This window comes from Antechinus flavipes, chromosome 2 (genome assembly GCF_016432865.1).
Source record: "Antechinus flavipes isolate AdamAnt ecotype Samford, QLD, Australia chromosome 2, AdamAnt_v2, whole genome shotgun sequence".
Classification (NCBI taxonomy): domain Eukaryota; kingdom Metazoa; phylum Chordata; class Mammalia; order Dasyuromorphia; family Dasyuridae; genus Antechinus; species Antechinus flavipes.
This window is the reverse complement of record NC_067399.1, coordinates 136,813,076-136,830,433: the sequence shown is the minus strand read 5'-3', so window position 1 is coordinate 136,830,433 and position 17,358 is coordinate 136,813,076. Positions and strand designations below refer to the sequence as shown.

At 33.5% G+C, this 17,358-nt stretch overlaps 1 protein-coding gene across 1 annotated transcript in view; it reads right to left on the bottom strand.

The window, feature by feature from the left end:
* HOOK3 (hook microtubule tethering protein 3) overlaps positions 1 to 17,358 on the bottom strand; it is a 94,875-nt gene that overhangs the window by 23,827 nt on the left and 53,690 nt on the right. The window contains exons 9-14 of the mRNA XM_051973572.1: positions 13,911 to 14,051; positions 11,600 to 11,801; positions 10,424 to 10,534; positions 5,204 to 5,291; positions 3,563 to 3,632; positions 613 to 753 (exon numbers count right to left, since the gene is read on the bottom strand). Coding sequence (XP_051829532.1) covers positions 613 to 753; positions 3,563 to 3,632; positions 5,204 to 5,291; positions 10,424 to 10,534; positions 11,600 to 11,801; positions 13,911 to 14,051 — 753 coding nt within the window. The remainder of the gene's footprint in view (positions 1 to 612; positions 754 to 3,562; positions 3,633 to 5,203; positions 5,292 to 10,423; positions 10,535 to 11,599; positions 11,802 to 13,910; positions 14,052 to 17,358) is intronic.

The window sequence follows — 17,358 nt, the reverse complement described above, 5'->3', positions numbered from 1 at the left end:
AATTCCCCCCATCTGAAAAAGAAAAGAGCAAATTGAAAATTCTAGTATTTCCATCATTAGGAATAAAGTCAAATTAGTCTGGGGGGAAAAAAAGGAACATTGTCTAACAACCTGACAAAAACCCAGCAAAGTAACCAGGGGATTTGGAACTCAATAATTTATTAATTGCTGATATTTAATCAGTAAGAATAAAAATGAGAGAAATAGGATGGTTCAGATACTTGCTACAATGTGACTAACATGGAAGTATATAAAATAAATTCATAAAAATGTGAACAGGCACTTTCTTGAGTCTGTATTATACTTATATAACCTACATTGCTTAAATTGTTTACCTTCTCATTGAGGGAAGAGGAGAGGGAGGAAAAGGAGGAGAAAAACTGGGACTAAAATTTTTTTTAAAAATATAAAAAATTGTTTTATGTGTAATTGGAAAAAAAACTGAAAATAAGATGAGTCTACAAAAGGTCGTGGAAAAGTTTAAAGCATTCTGAAGAAGAAACGTAATACTTTGTTTCATCTCTACTTAAAATTTAAATACTGGATTTCAAAGTAATCATGTTCATATAATAGGAATTACTTAAGTAGCTGATACTATTAATATTTTCCTACCTGTTTTCTGTCTCTAGTTCATTCTTACGTAGATTTGCATCATCAAGCAGACTCTGCAGTAATGCAATCCGTTCATTGTCAGAACCCTCTTGATTAAGTTTTAACATCTTATTTTCATGCTGAAGACGAATAAGTTTCTCCCTGGATAGGTTAAAAAAAATTGAAATGAATTGTTAAGTGTTTAATATAATTATTAAAAATATATCAATATATAGCCATGTATTCAAAGCAAAGACTGGATTTCAACTAAATGGAAAAAGGATTACTGAAGTCATTGGCTATGAGATCAAGGTGTTTAAACCATTTTTGGTTTTTAAGAACAGATAATCTGAACATGATCAATACCATCATCTGAATTTTTCTAATGAATGGTTCTTTCATTTCGGATTTAGACATTTGGTCTTAGATATGTTAACATAATTAATTCTTTGAAAATTTTTATATTAAGTGCCTACTGTATAAAAGACTGAGAAAAGCACTATGCTAGATCTTATAGGCTCTGTGACACAATGTGTTTGTTTCAGTTTCCTCATGTGTAAAATGGGGATAACAGCACCCAGCTCCCTGGGTTGCTGTAGTATCAAATGAGATAATAATAGTAAAGTACTTTAGCAGAGTTTCTGGCACATAATGAATGCTATATAAATATTAGCTATAATTACTATTATTCCAGTAAATAGAATAAGTACCTTAAATATGAAAATATGTTTTCATTGAGGAGAGGAAAAAATATTTTTCTTTTATTCCCTCATAACACTTATTGTATTTTTACATGTTCAATATGGACATCAAACATGTCCATAATATTTTTTAAAATTATATTTTTAAAAGGATATAGTTACTTATTCCAATTTAACAAACCATAGAGTATCTCTACAAAAACAAAATAAGAGAGTTCTTCCCTTCCAGGAGCTTAGAGGCTGATAGGGAGAAGAGATATATACCCAAATCTATGATATAAAGTCAATGGGCCATAGCATATAGACCTAGATGGGATCTAGAAATTATAGTGTAGAAGGGAAGTAGGAACCATAATCATTTCAAAACATCTTGATTTACTAATAATGCAGAAATCCTTTAATCGCCTAGTGGCCTCACAGAGAAAATCTTCAACTTTTACTAAAAGAGGAATAAAATATAACAAACTATGCAAAGACAAGATGAAGCAAATGGTCTGATTTGCTACTGTAACAACTATTTGCTGTCCTTAGATAAGAGATATTTGATATTTTGTTTAAATGGGCTTAACAATCATAAAAATATTTGGTCATCACCCTGTGTCTTTTACCCTTGAACACAATTAAGCTGTGTTCTTATTATGATAATAAATTGTGACAGACAGTTTCTAAATAGCTCCCCTTTCTCCTTTGAATTATTTCTCCTTTCTCTATCCTTCCCCCTGTCTGTGAAAGGCTATATCTACTCTAAATTACCACAGAATACTGCTGCCTGGCTATATACTCTAAGTGACCCTGAAAAATGATAAAAAACTAAATAGGTACCCTGGGAAACTAAAGCGTCTATTAGAAAGCAGTCTTCCTTAGCATACTAATGAATTTCTTTGCTTTCAATTTGGTCTCTTATTGTTGACCTATATTCACTAGACTCATGGCAGTAAATCTTTCCTAAGAGGTCCCATTTCTGTTAGTTAAGAGGATTTCTGTAATGTCACTGAATGCAATCTTGTTATTTTAAGGAAGGGAAATTGAGGCCCACAGAATTTAATGGACTTTTCTACAATGAACATATTTGAAGTCATAGATATACAATCACAGTATATTTGAGGCAGAGTGGAAATTAAGCCTAGGTCTTCTGACTCTAAATCTTTATGAAGTCCTTTCAGTGACTCCTCTTCTTAGGGTTAAGAGTAATAGAAGTCATCCTATATACATGAAGTATTTGCAGCAGCACTTTTTGTAGTACTGAGGAACTGGAAACAAAGTAGATGCTCAATAATTAGATTTCAACATTTATCTCCCATTCTTCTTTAAAGAGATAGAAACTACCAATATAGAAGTTCATACTTCAGAATTATTGAAAATAAGAAAAATACTCCTACTTTTTGTCTCCAAAAAAGTCACTAAATTTTTAAGTGCTAATCTATAAGGGTGGGAACATAAACCTGAGCTGTTTTCTTTTTTACTTTGTTCACTGAGGAGATAAGAGGGATAGAAAGTATATCATGAGAAATTAAGGTGATGAATAAAAGAAGTAATTCATTTGTACCCTTACTCTATAAGGTCCCAGAGCTGTGAGATGCAGATTCTAAGTTCATTAATGATAGGAAATTACCCTCCTTGTTTTAACTTGTCATGATGATCAAGCCCAATATGGCAGAGATCGCAACTACATGGCAAGTACCCCAAAACAGCTTTGTATGTTTGGACCAATCTTGTCTGACAAGAACAAGACCCTCTTATGATTATTTAGGTCACTGACTGTGACAGCTTATACCATTTCCTTGTCCTGAACCTAAGAACCCTGTCCATCTTGTATGGAATTATTTCTTGCTTCACCTAACTTGTGACCCTGCTGACGTTATTTTGCTTATTTAACGGAAGTGTTCTGTATTGACTAGATACATTCAGCCCTATAAAAATAGGGCCCTAAAAGGAAGGGGCATCATAAGAAGATCTGAGGTCCACTTCATAGAACCATAAAGTGCCACTGACTCAGAGCTCTGTCTTAATCTCTTTTAATGTAGGTGGGATAATTTTAATCCCCACATTAATTAAAAAAAAATCAATTTTCAGAAGAAATCAACTGAAGAACTGAATTCAAGGAGGAAGAAATAACTTCTACCTGAGGGTTATCAGGGAAACAGCTAGTACTCAAGTTAAGGCTCAATAAAAGAGAAAGTTGTGGACAAGGATTCCTTTCCATGTATGGGAGATAGCATGTGTCAAAATACTCTGCATAGGGTAGATACAAACCAGTATAGTATACTTACTTTATTTCGGGTGTAACAATCTCTGCTGCTAGACTGTCTGAAGACTCTTGACTTCCCAGAGGCATTAATCCTATATGATAAATACGATACACATGATGAAACAGAGTAGTTTAAGAGGAAAAAAGACTTTTTTCCTCTTATTTAGGTTTTTCCATCCTTCTTCCTGGATTAAAAAACCCTTCTCCATTTGCACAACTAAAAGCCAAAGTCTTTTATGTTTGGTTCATCATAATAATCATTGTAAGTTTTTCAGTGGGAAGAATAAGAAGGGTTACTTAAGAAGTGACAGTTGTGGTCTTTCTTGTTCATAAAAGTTAGTAGCATTTAAGATGAAAAAACTCTTATGAAGATTTAACACGAAGATCAAACTGTGGAAGATCAAACATTTCCTTATGTACTTTTTATATTTTTCTAAATAAATCAACTATTGGGATCTTGTTCCAGATATTTGATAAAGGCAGAATTAGTTTTTCAGAGAACAGTTTTGAAAGCACCAAAACAAACATTCCAAGCATTTTCTTAACCTCTTTCTCAAAGCTAGTTTGCATTTGTCCCATGAGTATAAATTCCCTTTGGCCAAATGAAACAGCAAGAAACCAAATAGTGAAAATGAAGAATATTAGGTAGACTAAAGTGAGCTAGGAAGAGAAGAAAAATTAGCAATGCAGAACATAATGAAGTAAAACATTATAGGAAGGTAAGCTGTATGCAGGAGGAAATGGAAGGGAAATACAACCCACAAAGAGACCAGATAGTTGACTATGACAATGAATTATTGATCAAATTTCCTAATTTCTTTCTATAACATAATGATGAAAATAAAACTATTTTTTCACAATTTTTAATACTTTGCAAAAAAATAATAAAATCCCATTTTGTTACCTTGAACTAAAAGTATCTTTCTATTAAGAAAACCATTCATATAATGTTTATATGAGATGAAAGTTAAATCTTCTACCTTTAGAGGTTGGTTCACACTCTAATAAACTAACTTCACTGACTCAATAAGTAGTAGAAAATTGTTGAAAAGATTTTTGTGAAGTCACTGAACAAATGTTACTCTATCTATTTAATGTTTCCTATAAGAATACTACTAAATTACATTTTAAAAACCAGATTCAGGAACTATGCTCATAACTCAGGAGCTCTAGCCTTAAGCTTTCAAATCTTTGTTTTGTTTAAAATTAGTTCAACAACTCCTGCTGTTTTCTTGAATGGACTAACTTTCCCCCTCTAGTAAAGGAAAAATCTTTAAATAATAAGAATCAAGAGTTCTTGACTTTTTTTGTGTTATGGATGCCTTTTGGCAGTCTGGTGAACAGATCCTTCTGAGAATAAGTATGTAAAATATTCTCTTTACATACTGAGAAGTATGTAAAATATACAGGATTATAAAAGAAATCAAATATTATTGAAAATATGTAAAATTTCTTCTATCCAATGTTCACTGAAGTCTGTGAAATTTATCTATTGACTTCTAAGGAGACCTAAAATTGCTTTAAACAAGTTTTCCTATATATAAAAATATTTGAATTAAATTTTTAGTTAAAAGAAAATTTAAAGAAAACATTTTGCTTGTACTTGCATTATAAAACTTAAGTTTAACATTGTTTTCAACTCAAAGTATATAGGGTTGGCTACCTTGTGTAGTGAGCTGTCCTTCTTGAGCCTGTACACATCTAAGTTCTTCAATAGTTTCTTTAAGAGAATCCCGTTCAGTTCTTAATCTCTACAGAAATAAAAGACAAGGAATATTAAAATTAGATTAGTTAAGGATAAAATACAAAAACCCAAGTATTAAGAGTTAGTTCTATTGATGCACTATATTTGCCTTCAGAAATACCATACTGTTGGTATTATACCATACATAATGTTTGAAATAATAGTAACATTACTAAATTGTATTTAGAAGAATAGTTACTGGAAACTCAGGTACTTTTTAATGTAATACAAAAACATTTTCAAGTCCATTAAAAAACTGATCCCTAAGACTTTTAAAAACAGAACAAAACTTCTAAATGGACAGTTACAAACTAACAAATATTTATTACCACAGGATCATAGATTAAGAGCTAAGAGGAACTTTAAATGCTGTCTAATCCAAGCCCTCCATTTTCTTACTATGATAGAGAAAGAAATTGAAATAAGATCCTTTATACATGGTGCTCAGTCAGTGCCTGCTATATGCAGGCTATATGTTTAAATAAAGTGTAGTTTCTACTTTCATAAAACTTACTTCAGCTAACAGAGAAGATACAAACATAGACGACACAACATTAAATTACTGTTGTACAGAAGCAGAAAAAGTTTACTCTGTGAGGTCAGAACAGAGAGGTTGTTGAGGGCAAGGCTTTGGAGTGAATAACTTTTAGGCAGGGCTTTAAAGGATAGTGTCATTCAGTGAGTAGGTACAGTGGGAGGGGGAAGACAGTTCTGAACAGAACAGAACAGAAGGGCAACTCACAGAGATGATACTGTACAAGATACCTATTTGGTAGCAGTGTTGTCCATATATATTGTTTCTTACATTTTTTAGGAAACATTAAAGCTTGATTTGAAATTTTCAATTAATTTGATTTGTTCTTTATTTAAGAGCATTGTTTGTTTAGATTTCAATTAAGAAAATATAAATTTCACAAAGCACTGTGCTATGTTGAGGTATATTAATATTCATCATTTTCCTTATCCATATTATATCTCTACAGCCTACAGATGCTCTTAAAAGTCTTTCTTTTCCCCCGCTCTTTTTCACTTCTGAACCCTCCCAAGATATCTTGGGGTTTACTGGCTAGTTTTTTTTCTTAAGGACCAGGCCTAGACCAAAACCAATCGGATTCTAATTGACCAACAATAGGTCCTAGACCAAGCTCTATGTGCTTAAAGTTTGGATCCTGATTGACTCAAGTTGAATGTAAACAACAATCATTTCTGCTTCACCAGAAACCCAAGGTCTTCCCCTCCTAGATTTACCTCTTTATTTGGATTGGTTTGTTGTTGGTTTTTTGAGGGGGATGAAGTGAAAGGAGATTCTTTGCCTCAATTGCTACCTACCTGTAAGCACTGAATTGGTATGAGTCAGTCAAACTGAGACTAGTTGAAGACCTCAGCTTAAAAAGCCCAAGGTCTCCCACTGCATCCAGGGCCATCTCCAGTCCTCCTGATCTTTATCTGGCCACTGGACCCAGATGGCTCTAGAGGGGAAAGTGAGGCAGGTGACCTTGCACAGCCCTCTCTTACTGAAATCTAATTTACTGGCATGTTATAGCATCACTTCCCTGATGTTATCGTCCTCTTTGAAAACAAAGGACAAACAACAAGAAGAAAAAATTATATTCCCATCTCTTATCACGTCTCAAATAAAAATTCCCATCCTCCCTAGCACCTATATGTGTTATATTATTACGCTAAGCTATCACATGCTGGGATTATCTAGCTTTTGTATTGTTATTGATAGCACTTAGCATATAGCTCACTATGGTACAATGTTTCTTCATTCATTCATTTAATCTAAAGAAATAAGAATCAAAACTCTTCACTCCATGGGCAAGAGTTACAAAGCTGAATAAACTGACATAATAATCTTTTGGTATTGCTAATGTCAAGGCAATTATAATTATTTATGGAATGCTTAGGTAGAATATTTGACTAACTTGGATTCTTTTATAAATAATGAGTTGTAAGTGCTGCTTTTGAATGCAATTATAGTTACATTTATAAATAAGAAATAACTTTGAAATCAAAAAGTCAAAATTAAGTTTTGAATGCAATTATAGTTACATTTATAAATAAGAAATAACTTTGAAATCAAAAAGTCAAAATTAAGTTTTTCAGTGGTCCTTATTTCATTGCTGTCCTAAAAATTAAGGAAAAATAAACCCTGTTTTCTTTTTGATTGGAATTAGTTTTTATAAGAAAAAAAATTAGACCCTAAACTCTTTTAAACAAGTAACTTTCTTAGTGTTTTTAATGTTTAAAATAAGAAACGACAAAATTTAAGATATTTTAAAGTACTATATCAATTTGTAAGATAATGTAATCAATAACTTGTTTGACAACAAATGCTTTTTTTTTAATGCTTGGTAGCATGTTCCATTTAATAGTGAAAAGTAAATTTAATTTCAATTACAACACAATATTGGAAACATTTTCCCTCCCTGATTTAGCAAATGTTTTTGTTATTGTGGCTCCTTATCACTTTGACGTCAATTGTTCTGGCCTTTTATTTCTAGTCAACAGTTGAAGTGGGCTAAATTCCAAAAGGATTTAGCAGAGAACCAGGAGCAAGAAGATAAATTTATAGGACAAATTAGAGAGATTAGAGCTTCATGTTACTTATTTGCTAGTTTTATGGCTTACACGTATTCTATTCACTATTGTTTTAGGAACTTAGCTATCACTGACCAACAAATTGTTTATCTGACAGTCAGCAATGTTTATAGGACTATACTATGTTATTCCTAAGGCCAGCAGGCTTTAGAATCATTGACAGACAGATTGTTAAAACAATAGCATTCCTAAGGTTAGGGGACCTCAGAATTACTGTTATATTTTCCCTAGAAGCTGCACCCCATCAGAAAGAGTCATATGTATCCAGAGAAAGACTGAATTTAGATCACAACATAGTATTTTTATTTTTGTTGTTTTTTTTTGCTTGCTCCCTCCTCCCCTGATCTGATTTTTCTTGTGCAGCATAGTAAGTAAATGCGGAAATATGTTTAGAAGAATTACGAGTGTTTAACTTATCTTGGATTACTTGCCTTCTGGGGGATGGGGGTAAATCTAGAACACAAGGTTTTGCAAGGGAGAATGAACTTGCTGTTATGAGGCAGGCAATTCTTAATGAACCTTCAATAAGGTAGGCTAAATTTCAAAAGAAGTTAAAGAAGGAATGGGGTACTAGTAGCTTCTTTTATAGGAGAAGAATAACCTCTGGGACTGACATCATAAATTGATCTGAATGGATACAATTAACTGTGGGATCACGATAATTTTGTCAAGGCAAGGAATTTGTAAGAAATTCAAAAGGGGGCGACTGAATAAAGACCCACTTAAGGAAAAATAATCTTTTCAGCTTTTCTCAGCTTGCCATGGGGAGTAGCCTGAATTCTCCATAGTTTACAATATTTTAGGCCCTCTCCAATTAATGTTCCTCTATATGACCTATCCAGCTACTAAGGAACTGGGGTCAGAGAGAAATAAGATGAGAAGGAAAGGAGAAAAATCAAGTTCAGTTTATTTCATCTGTAGGACAGAAGAGCAATTTATTGAGGGTTTGAGCTAATATATGAAAGAAAGAAATCTTCTGGGGAAGATTTTAAGAGCTTCAAGTGAGAAAACATGGGGAATTCACAAGTAAATGAATTTTATTATTAAAGGGATTCTTAATCCAGTTTATCAGAAAATTTCCTATAAATATGATTTTAATTCTTCAGAGTGAAATAGAAAGAAGAAATGAAAATTAAACATAAAAAAATAAAAGCATCAACAGATTTTGAAAGTAAAAACAACATTCTTATTTAAGTGATAAAATAAAATTACGTACTCTATTAAAAATGTTTTTCTTATCATCTGCCCTATTACCATTATCCCATTTCTCCAAACCTGGAGCTATTACAGAGAATCCATGGTGCAGTTCCTGATTTGAAACTACTGATTAGGGAATAGGCAAGTACAAACTACAAATGTAGGCCAGCCCCAAGACCAAGCTTTGGTTCACATCCTATAACGTCATATACTCAGGTTATCTGGCTCTACTCAACAACTATTCAAAAACTACACCCTTGCCCATTTCTTGCTCCAGGCACAGCAACCAAACAATTAATACCTTTGGGAAAAGGGACTATCAATTAATTAACTGTCCTATGAAACTTGATACTCCCACAACTCCTTAGGAAAAAACACTCCCCTCTCCCCTCCCACCCCTTTCCCCCCTGCCCCATACATTGTGGTCTTCTCGCATTAGAATTCTTGAGGACAGGAATTTTTTCATACTTTTATATGTGTATCCCAAGTCTTAGCATAAGAAAATGCACATTACAAATGTTTAATATTTTTAATTCATTAAATGAATGTGGCTTCAGGCCCCCTTAACAAATTTAAAAATTACAGAGCAGCTAGATGACACAGTGGATACAGCACTGACCCTGGAGTCAGAAGGACCCGAGTTAAAATCCTGCATCAGACCCTTACTAATTGTGTGACCCTGGGCCAATTCACTTTACTCTGATTGCCTCCAAACAAAACAAAAAAACAAAAAATAAAATATAAAACCAAAATTACTGAGGATTTTGAAAGAGCTTGTTTATAAGCTATGCCTATCAATACCTATTTCATTAAAAACTAAAACTAAAAATTAAAAACTAATATTTATTAGAAAAATATATTAAATGTTAACAAAAAACGAGAAGAATTGTACAACTTTTACATATTTTTCCAAATTTCTTTAAAAGTTCTGGCTTAACAAATAGCTAATCTCTTATATGTGCTTCTGCATTCAATTTTTTGCTTGTTTTGCTTAAAACACATTAGAAAATCAGTGCTCACAGAGAAATTGCAGTTGGAAAAAGGAGGAATCTTATAATAAGCAAAGAATTTCTTATGATAAATATTGAAACACTTTTGACTCACCCTGTATGTCTGTACTCTTTGGGGTCTTTGGACTATACTTTGAGAATGGCTGCTTTAGACTAAGATCAAAAACAATGACCTGGCAGGTTAGTTCCAGAGAAGTGGTTTGCCTGGGATCATATAGTTAAGTGACAAAGGCAGAATTGAACCTAGGCATTCCTGACTCCAACTTCACATTCTAACCATCATGCCAAGTTGCTTCAATTTATCAGAATAACCACAATATATACTCACGTCCTTTTCTTTTTGAAGACTGTCCACTTTTTCTTTCAGTCGTTTATATTCAAAATCTAATTTATCTGCTTTCTTTGATTCTTCAGATAATCTATTTTGTAGTTCTACTACCTGTTACAGAAACAGGAAGTTATTAATAATAACAAGTAATAAAAATTACTAGTTTTTCCCTGCTTTATTAATTTAAAAAGAGAACTACACATACAAATATCTTTTAAAATATTATTTCTCAATCAAATGTGTATGGAGAGTTTGATTTAAACCAAATGCACTGGAGAAATAGGTCAACATAATTATTTTCTCTAAGAGACCCTTTAGGAAGCTTTATTTATTGTTGTTCTAATTATATTTTCAATAATGGTTCACTTCTCATAATGCTTTGAGGCTTACAAATCTTTCCTCAAAAATACCTTGCTGACTTAGGTGGTGGCATATAATATTATTACTATTTTAAAAATGATAAAACTGAAGCTAAGAGAGGCTTGCTATTGTGTTGCACATGTAGTATGTGATTATGGACAAATTATGTGTGCAAATTAATACTGATCCACAGGGCAATTAATCAATCAATATTTCCTTTCCAGAAACAATAGTACTTAGTCTAGTTCCTAAGTCATTCCCTAAAATGGAGATAATATTATGAGGCTCAAATAAGAATGTTTGCAAAATGCTTTGTGAACAATGAACCATTAAAAGGATGTCAATTAATCAATTGACATTTGAGTACTTCCTGTGCTGAGTGGGAGGATATAAATATAATCAATTAAATAAGTCCTGCTCAAAAGGTGCTGCAATCTAATGGGTGGGACAAGAAGGACATATATAAGCTTGTAGAAATTAAATATAAATATATAGAATTGTCATTATTAGTACGCCACGTTGCCTAAAACTTAAATGAATAAGGAAACTGATAAACTATGGATTTAATATACCTAATGCCTCAGAGAGCTAACCAGCATAAGGTAACAGAAGAGGTCTGGGTTTAAGAATTTACCGGATAGATTCAATTTTACCCAATATCCAGGATTTTTAAAAGCCTATCCAATACAGAGCCATGCCAATGAGCTCTAGAGTTAAATCAGGTAGAACACACTTTTTTAAAAATAAGAATTATCTTGAAAATGGGCACTGTGATAAAATAGCAAATTTAACCAACATAAAAGAATAGCCTCTCACCTGTCTCTTATATGTTTCAAGCTGACTGCGAGCTGCGTTGGCTTTCCTTAACTCCTCCTCTAGACTTACAGTGTTCTGCATGTACATTGTGTTCTTCTCCTCTAAGAGTTTCACCTGACGCCTCAAATCACCAAGATCTTCTAGTTTCTTTTTATATGATTCTACTTGGCCTTCAAGTTTAGCCACTTTATCAGAAGAATGCCTGGTGAAATTGGGAATTAAAAAATCAGATCCATGTTAATTTTTCCCTTATCTGAACCACCCAGAATCTTGACCACAGAATTTTAGAGTTGGAAAGGGCTCTCAGTGATCTCAGGGTTTCAGAACCTGAAAAATAATCCCCTCCAAAATAAATACATTCATAAGTGGTTAGTTAGCCTTTGCCTGGAATCCTCCCCTCCAATGTGGAAAACATGCTCCTTCATTAGGGAGCCCACCCCAGTTTTACCCAGTACTAGGAAAGTTCTCTTTTTATGGAAGATAAACATGTGCCTTTTACAACTTCCACTCACTGGCTAGAAGCTGGAAAAATGAATGGATGCCCATCAATTGGAGAATGGCTGGGTAAATTGTGGTATATGAATGTTATGGAATATTATTGTTCTGTAAGGAATGACCAGCAGGATGAATACAGAGAGGACTGGAGAGACTTACATGAACTGATGCTAAGTGAAATGAGCAGAACCAGGAGATCATTATATACCTCAACAATGATACTGTTTGAGGATATATTCTGATGGAAGTGGATATCTTCAATAAAGAGAGCTAATTCAATTTCAATTGATCAAAGATGGACAGAAGCAGCTACACCCAAAGAAAGAACACTGGGAAATGAATATAAACTGCTTGCATTTTTGTTTTTCTTCCCGGGTTATTTCTACCTTCTGAATTCAATTTTCCCTGTGCAACAAGAAAACTGCCCGGTTCTGCACACATATATTGTATCTAGGATATACTGCAACCTATCCAACATGTAAAGGACTGCTTGCCATCTGGGGGAGGGGGTGGAGGGAGGGAGGGGAAAAATCGGAACAGAAGTGAGTACAAGGGATAATGCTGTAAAAAATTACCCTGGCATGGGTTCTGTCAATAAAAAGTTATTTAAAAAAACAAAACAAAACAACAACTTCCACTCACTGGTCATAGTGTTGTCCTCTTACTAAGACATGTGACAGCTAGATAGCTAAAGATAATTAACAAGAAGCTAGAAGCACTTCCTATCTGGGCTAAACATCTTCAGTTACACCATCAAACATAATGGACTCAAAAACTTTCAACACTGGCGTCAGTTTCTTGGATATTCTATGATTTATCAATGGCCTTCCTAGAATGTAGATAATGGAAGATACATTCCCAGAGCTGATGAAACCAGGAGAGGGGACAGGGGCATTATCACCTTTCACTTTTGAAATTAAAGTTAAACTGAGGCACAAAGTTCCAAGAACATTAGCTTATTGGCAAGGCTAAAAATTACTAATATAAGGGATCTCTTGACTCTTCATTCTGTCAAAACACTATAAAGTAAGGTTTACTAGCCTTCCTATAATTTTAGGAAGGAGGAAGGACAAGAGAACAAACCTGGGGAAGCATACAGTACTGACTGGTTACAAAGTCTGAAGTACCATAAATGATGGAAAACAACATGACTGGATGTAGGTCAGGAAGGCAGGACTAGCATTAACTCCTCCTTCCATCTTGTGGCTATGGTAAGCTCATTGGCAGTGTCCACCTGCACTGTTAGCCGCAGTGATAACAATGTAGATCTTCTTGAAGGATGGCAAGCATTGAAGAGAGAACATTCTGCCTGGTGCCAATATGCATTTTGTAAGGATTTTTAGTGAGGTAACAGATCTCCTTAAATTGCTATAAATCTATAAACACAGTCTTTGAATTCTGAACTTAACTCAGAGATAAGAAATATGGCTTAAGCAATTTTACAACATATTGAAGATGATGGAGAATAGAATAAACTATAAAATGGAATAAAATTCAATTTGATTTTCTCTTTATTCCTGGGTGTTATGCACATCTCAATGCGGTCTAAGGTTTTATGAACTTTCTTTTTCCTGGCTATCATACTAAGTTTAATTCCAAAATTTACTTTCTAAGTATTTTAAATGTATCCCTTTACTTCTATACAGGATCTAGGGAATTGTCAAATGCTTGTGTATTTCCGCAGGCCAGATCCAAATCTAGAATGCTGCTCAATAATGAGTACTTATAAACTCAATGAATAAAGCTTAACAACTGGTCAAGATCCCAACTGACTAAAAGATTTTAAGTTTCAACGGGATTGAAAAAAGCTGCTTACCGAAGAACATCTATTTCATCTTTCAAAGATTGAGCTTCATCTGCCAAAGTGGTTAGTTCTTCATTTTGTTGCCGGAGTTCAGAGATTTCTTTGTCCAATTCTTCACAGCGTATTCGATAATCATCTTTGGCTGCTTCTAGTCTGGAAATCAAGACAAAATAAACACTATTTACTGCCCAAATTTCTTTTGACCACAGTAGAAAACTATAATTTAATTCAACATTTACTAGGCATGAAAGGAAGGAAGGAAAGAAAATATCCTCCCTCAGATCTCTCCCTACTAGAATATGTTAATGATGGTTAATGATTACATTCTTATTCCTTCATCAGCAAATGTGAAAAGAGATGCCCCTGAAACAAGGATTTAGACCAGTGAAAATAAATTATTGCTCTTAAATAGCAGAATACATGTTTAAAAGTTAGATGTTTAACAGTATTTTAATTCAAAACTTTAAATTTATTTGTAATAGAAATTGACCTTAAGAAAAATATTAATGTTTTATCTTCAAAGTGTTCCCTTTTAGTTACATGAAGTTAATGCAATATTTTAACTACCGAGTCATAATGTAACTGATACAATCAAAATTACAAACTCAGAGTACCACTGTAACATGCATGTTTAAGGACATTCTGGAATTAGGATTCAGGTGTCTAATGATGAATCCAAAGGACATATATTTATAAAGAATAGTATATATTAACAAAAAAATATAGATACCTAGTACAACGAAAACATTTGCTTTCTTCTAACACTCTGGACTTCACCACTGGCTGCCTTCTAATCTTGATACATCTCTTTGTCATGAAGGTACCCTTCTCCCACTGGTTAGTCTTTTTCCTGAATCTCCATTCTCGACATGGGTCCCAAACTGGTCATGTTTCATTTCCCTTCAGGGTGTGCTTGTGATTTTCTAGGAATATTCTAGCCCATGCTTTGTCTTCTTCCTCTCCAGTTTTTCAGTGTCTTTTTATGTGTATTCTTCTCCCTTTGGAACGTAAGCTCCTTGAGAGCAGGGACAATTTTGCTTTTTCCTTATACTTGCAACACTAGCACTTATCTTTTACTATGTGTCTAGCTGCATAAAACTTTTATTTGCTTTACAATGAAAACTCAAGACAAACAATTTTAATTATTTTTAATTTTAAATTATTTAAAATTTACTTAGGCACTATAGAAGCAATAATAAGGTTGAAATAATGCTAGAATTTACTATTAATTCTATTACGTATTATGGGATAGAGATAAAAAAAAAACTCCCTCTCAATAAAACTTCCTCTAGTAACATGCTACTTTTATCTTACAAGACACTAAGAGATTATGTGTCTTGCCCAGGGCCACATAAATAACATGGGTAAGAGACAGGACTTGAACCCAGATGAATCCTAGGTTTGGGAAACAATTTTTTATTCAACATACACAATGCCTCTTAACAGGAGTATCTGACACTTTTATCACTAATAATAATAAAGAGGATTGGATTTAGAACTGAACTCAAATTCTGCATCTGGATAAATTTACTAGCTAGGTCACCTGAGTTTCTTTATGTGTTAAATTGCAATAATTGACTTGCTTAATTATGTCCTACAGAAACTTTAAAGCACTGTCTATTATTATTTTCAAAACCTTTGTCGGGCTATATATTATTATTCCTATCTTACAAGTAAGAAACTAAGGTTGGGGAGGGAGGAGAGAGAAGAGGTTAAGTGATCTGCCCATGATCATGAAGTTAATAAAAATTTAGAGCTGGGATTTGAACCTAGGTTTAGAGATCAAGGACTGATAAAGGTAATCTCCTTAGGTCCTTTATACAGGGCTTACAGGCCATCTCACATGCCCATTTCATGATGAGAACTGAATAATACTGTGGCATGGAGGTGCACACCTCAATTTTGTTATAAAACACATAGCCAAGAGCCAGGTAATATCTATAAAAATATAGATACATTTATAAGGGATATAGATATATCTATGAAAGGTAGAGAAGTAAAGAGTAAATCTGGCCCATACTTTAGATGAAATTTGAGGGTTTTTTCATTATTTTTCCCTGTTTTTTTTTTTATCCTCAATTCAACTCAATAAATATTAAGTATGCAATTGTGCACAAGGTGCTGAAGTAGGAGTTAGGCAAGAAAACATGAAGATTAAAAACTAATTAAAAACCAAATTTCAAAAAAGTTAAGGTTGAAAGTGAAGATACAATTAATTAAAAAAATTAAAACCCATAAGGTTTCATAGCTAGGGTGCACAAATGCATGAGGGCTGGGGGGAAAAATAACAACCTCAAGAAAGTAAAATTTAAAAAAGGCTACTATAATCTCAGGGAAAACTTTGTGGAGAAGGAAGTATCTAAGTTGGGTTTGACAAAATGGTGCAGAAACTGTCAGGGGTTGGGTAAGGTTGTAGTTTGGGGAAAAGGGGTAGAAAATTCTGGATATAGGGGAAAATATGAATAAAGGTAGAAAAGGATAAGTCATATATAAGGGAGGATGATTACCTCATTTGCAGATTATCATAAAGTTAGGAATGAAACTTGGTCTGTATCATTCTTGTTGAGAAAATGAAGGGTTTGACATGAATAATAGCACCTTGGAAACAGACCTCTATTTTAGTTAAAACAGAAAGTCACATTTTCCTTTGCCTCAATTCCTTTAAGCCCTTGTCACCCCAGTCCTTGATTCTAAGGCTGATGAAACAGATAAAATTTATGTTTGAAAATGCAGATTAGCCCACAAGGTTAAAGTTAAGGAAGCTTAAAAAAAAAAAAAGTTAAGGAAGCTAGCTGCTACTCTTTTGGGGAGAGAGAGAAGGTTTATTAAATTCTTTTTAGGGATATTGAGAGACATGAGTCAGTGACACAGAGAGAAAGAAGCTTTCTTAAAAGAAATACATATTTGTATTTTCAGGCTTCACTTCATAACGTTCTATTAACTGCATATTCAGGTGAAGGCAGAATGTTATAAACCTATACATGTGAAAACAAAATTCCCCCATCCCCATCCTCAAGGTCCCTCAAGCCAAAGAGTGAATTACTTTAGAATCAAGGATATTAGACTAGGTGCATCCTTGGAGACCACCATTTCCAAGCCTTTCATTTTACAGATGAGGAAAAAAGTCTAAACACGAGAAGTTACCAAGCATAGACAAATTAATGGAAATATTAGGACTAGAACACTCAAGTTTCTTGAAATTATTAATGTTGGCCTTTGAAAACAATCAAGATCTGAGTTAAATCTTGTCTCAGTCACTAACTTTGTGAAGTTAGGCTAATCATTTACCTTGCCTTTAGTTTTTAATCTATAATATGGTGATGACAATACTTGCCACCTTAAAAATGCTAGCTACTCTTATTATCCTTTGAGATTAAAAACTTGGTTAAATATTGCTAGAATTGTCTGTAAAATGTCTTTATTATTTCTTAGAGCTGAAAAGGAGAGCCAACTTCTTTAT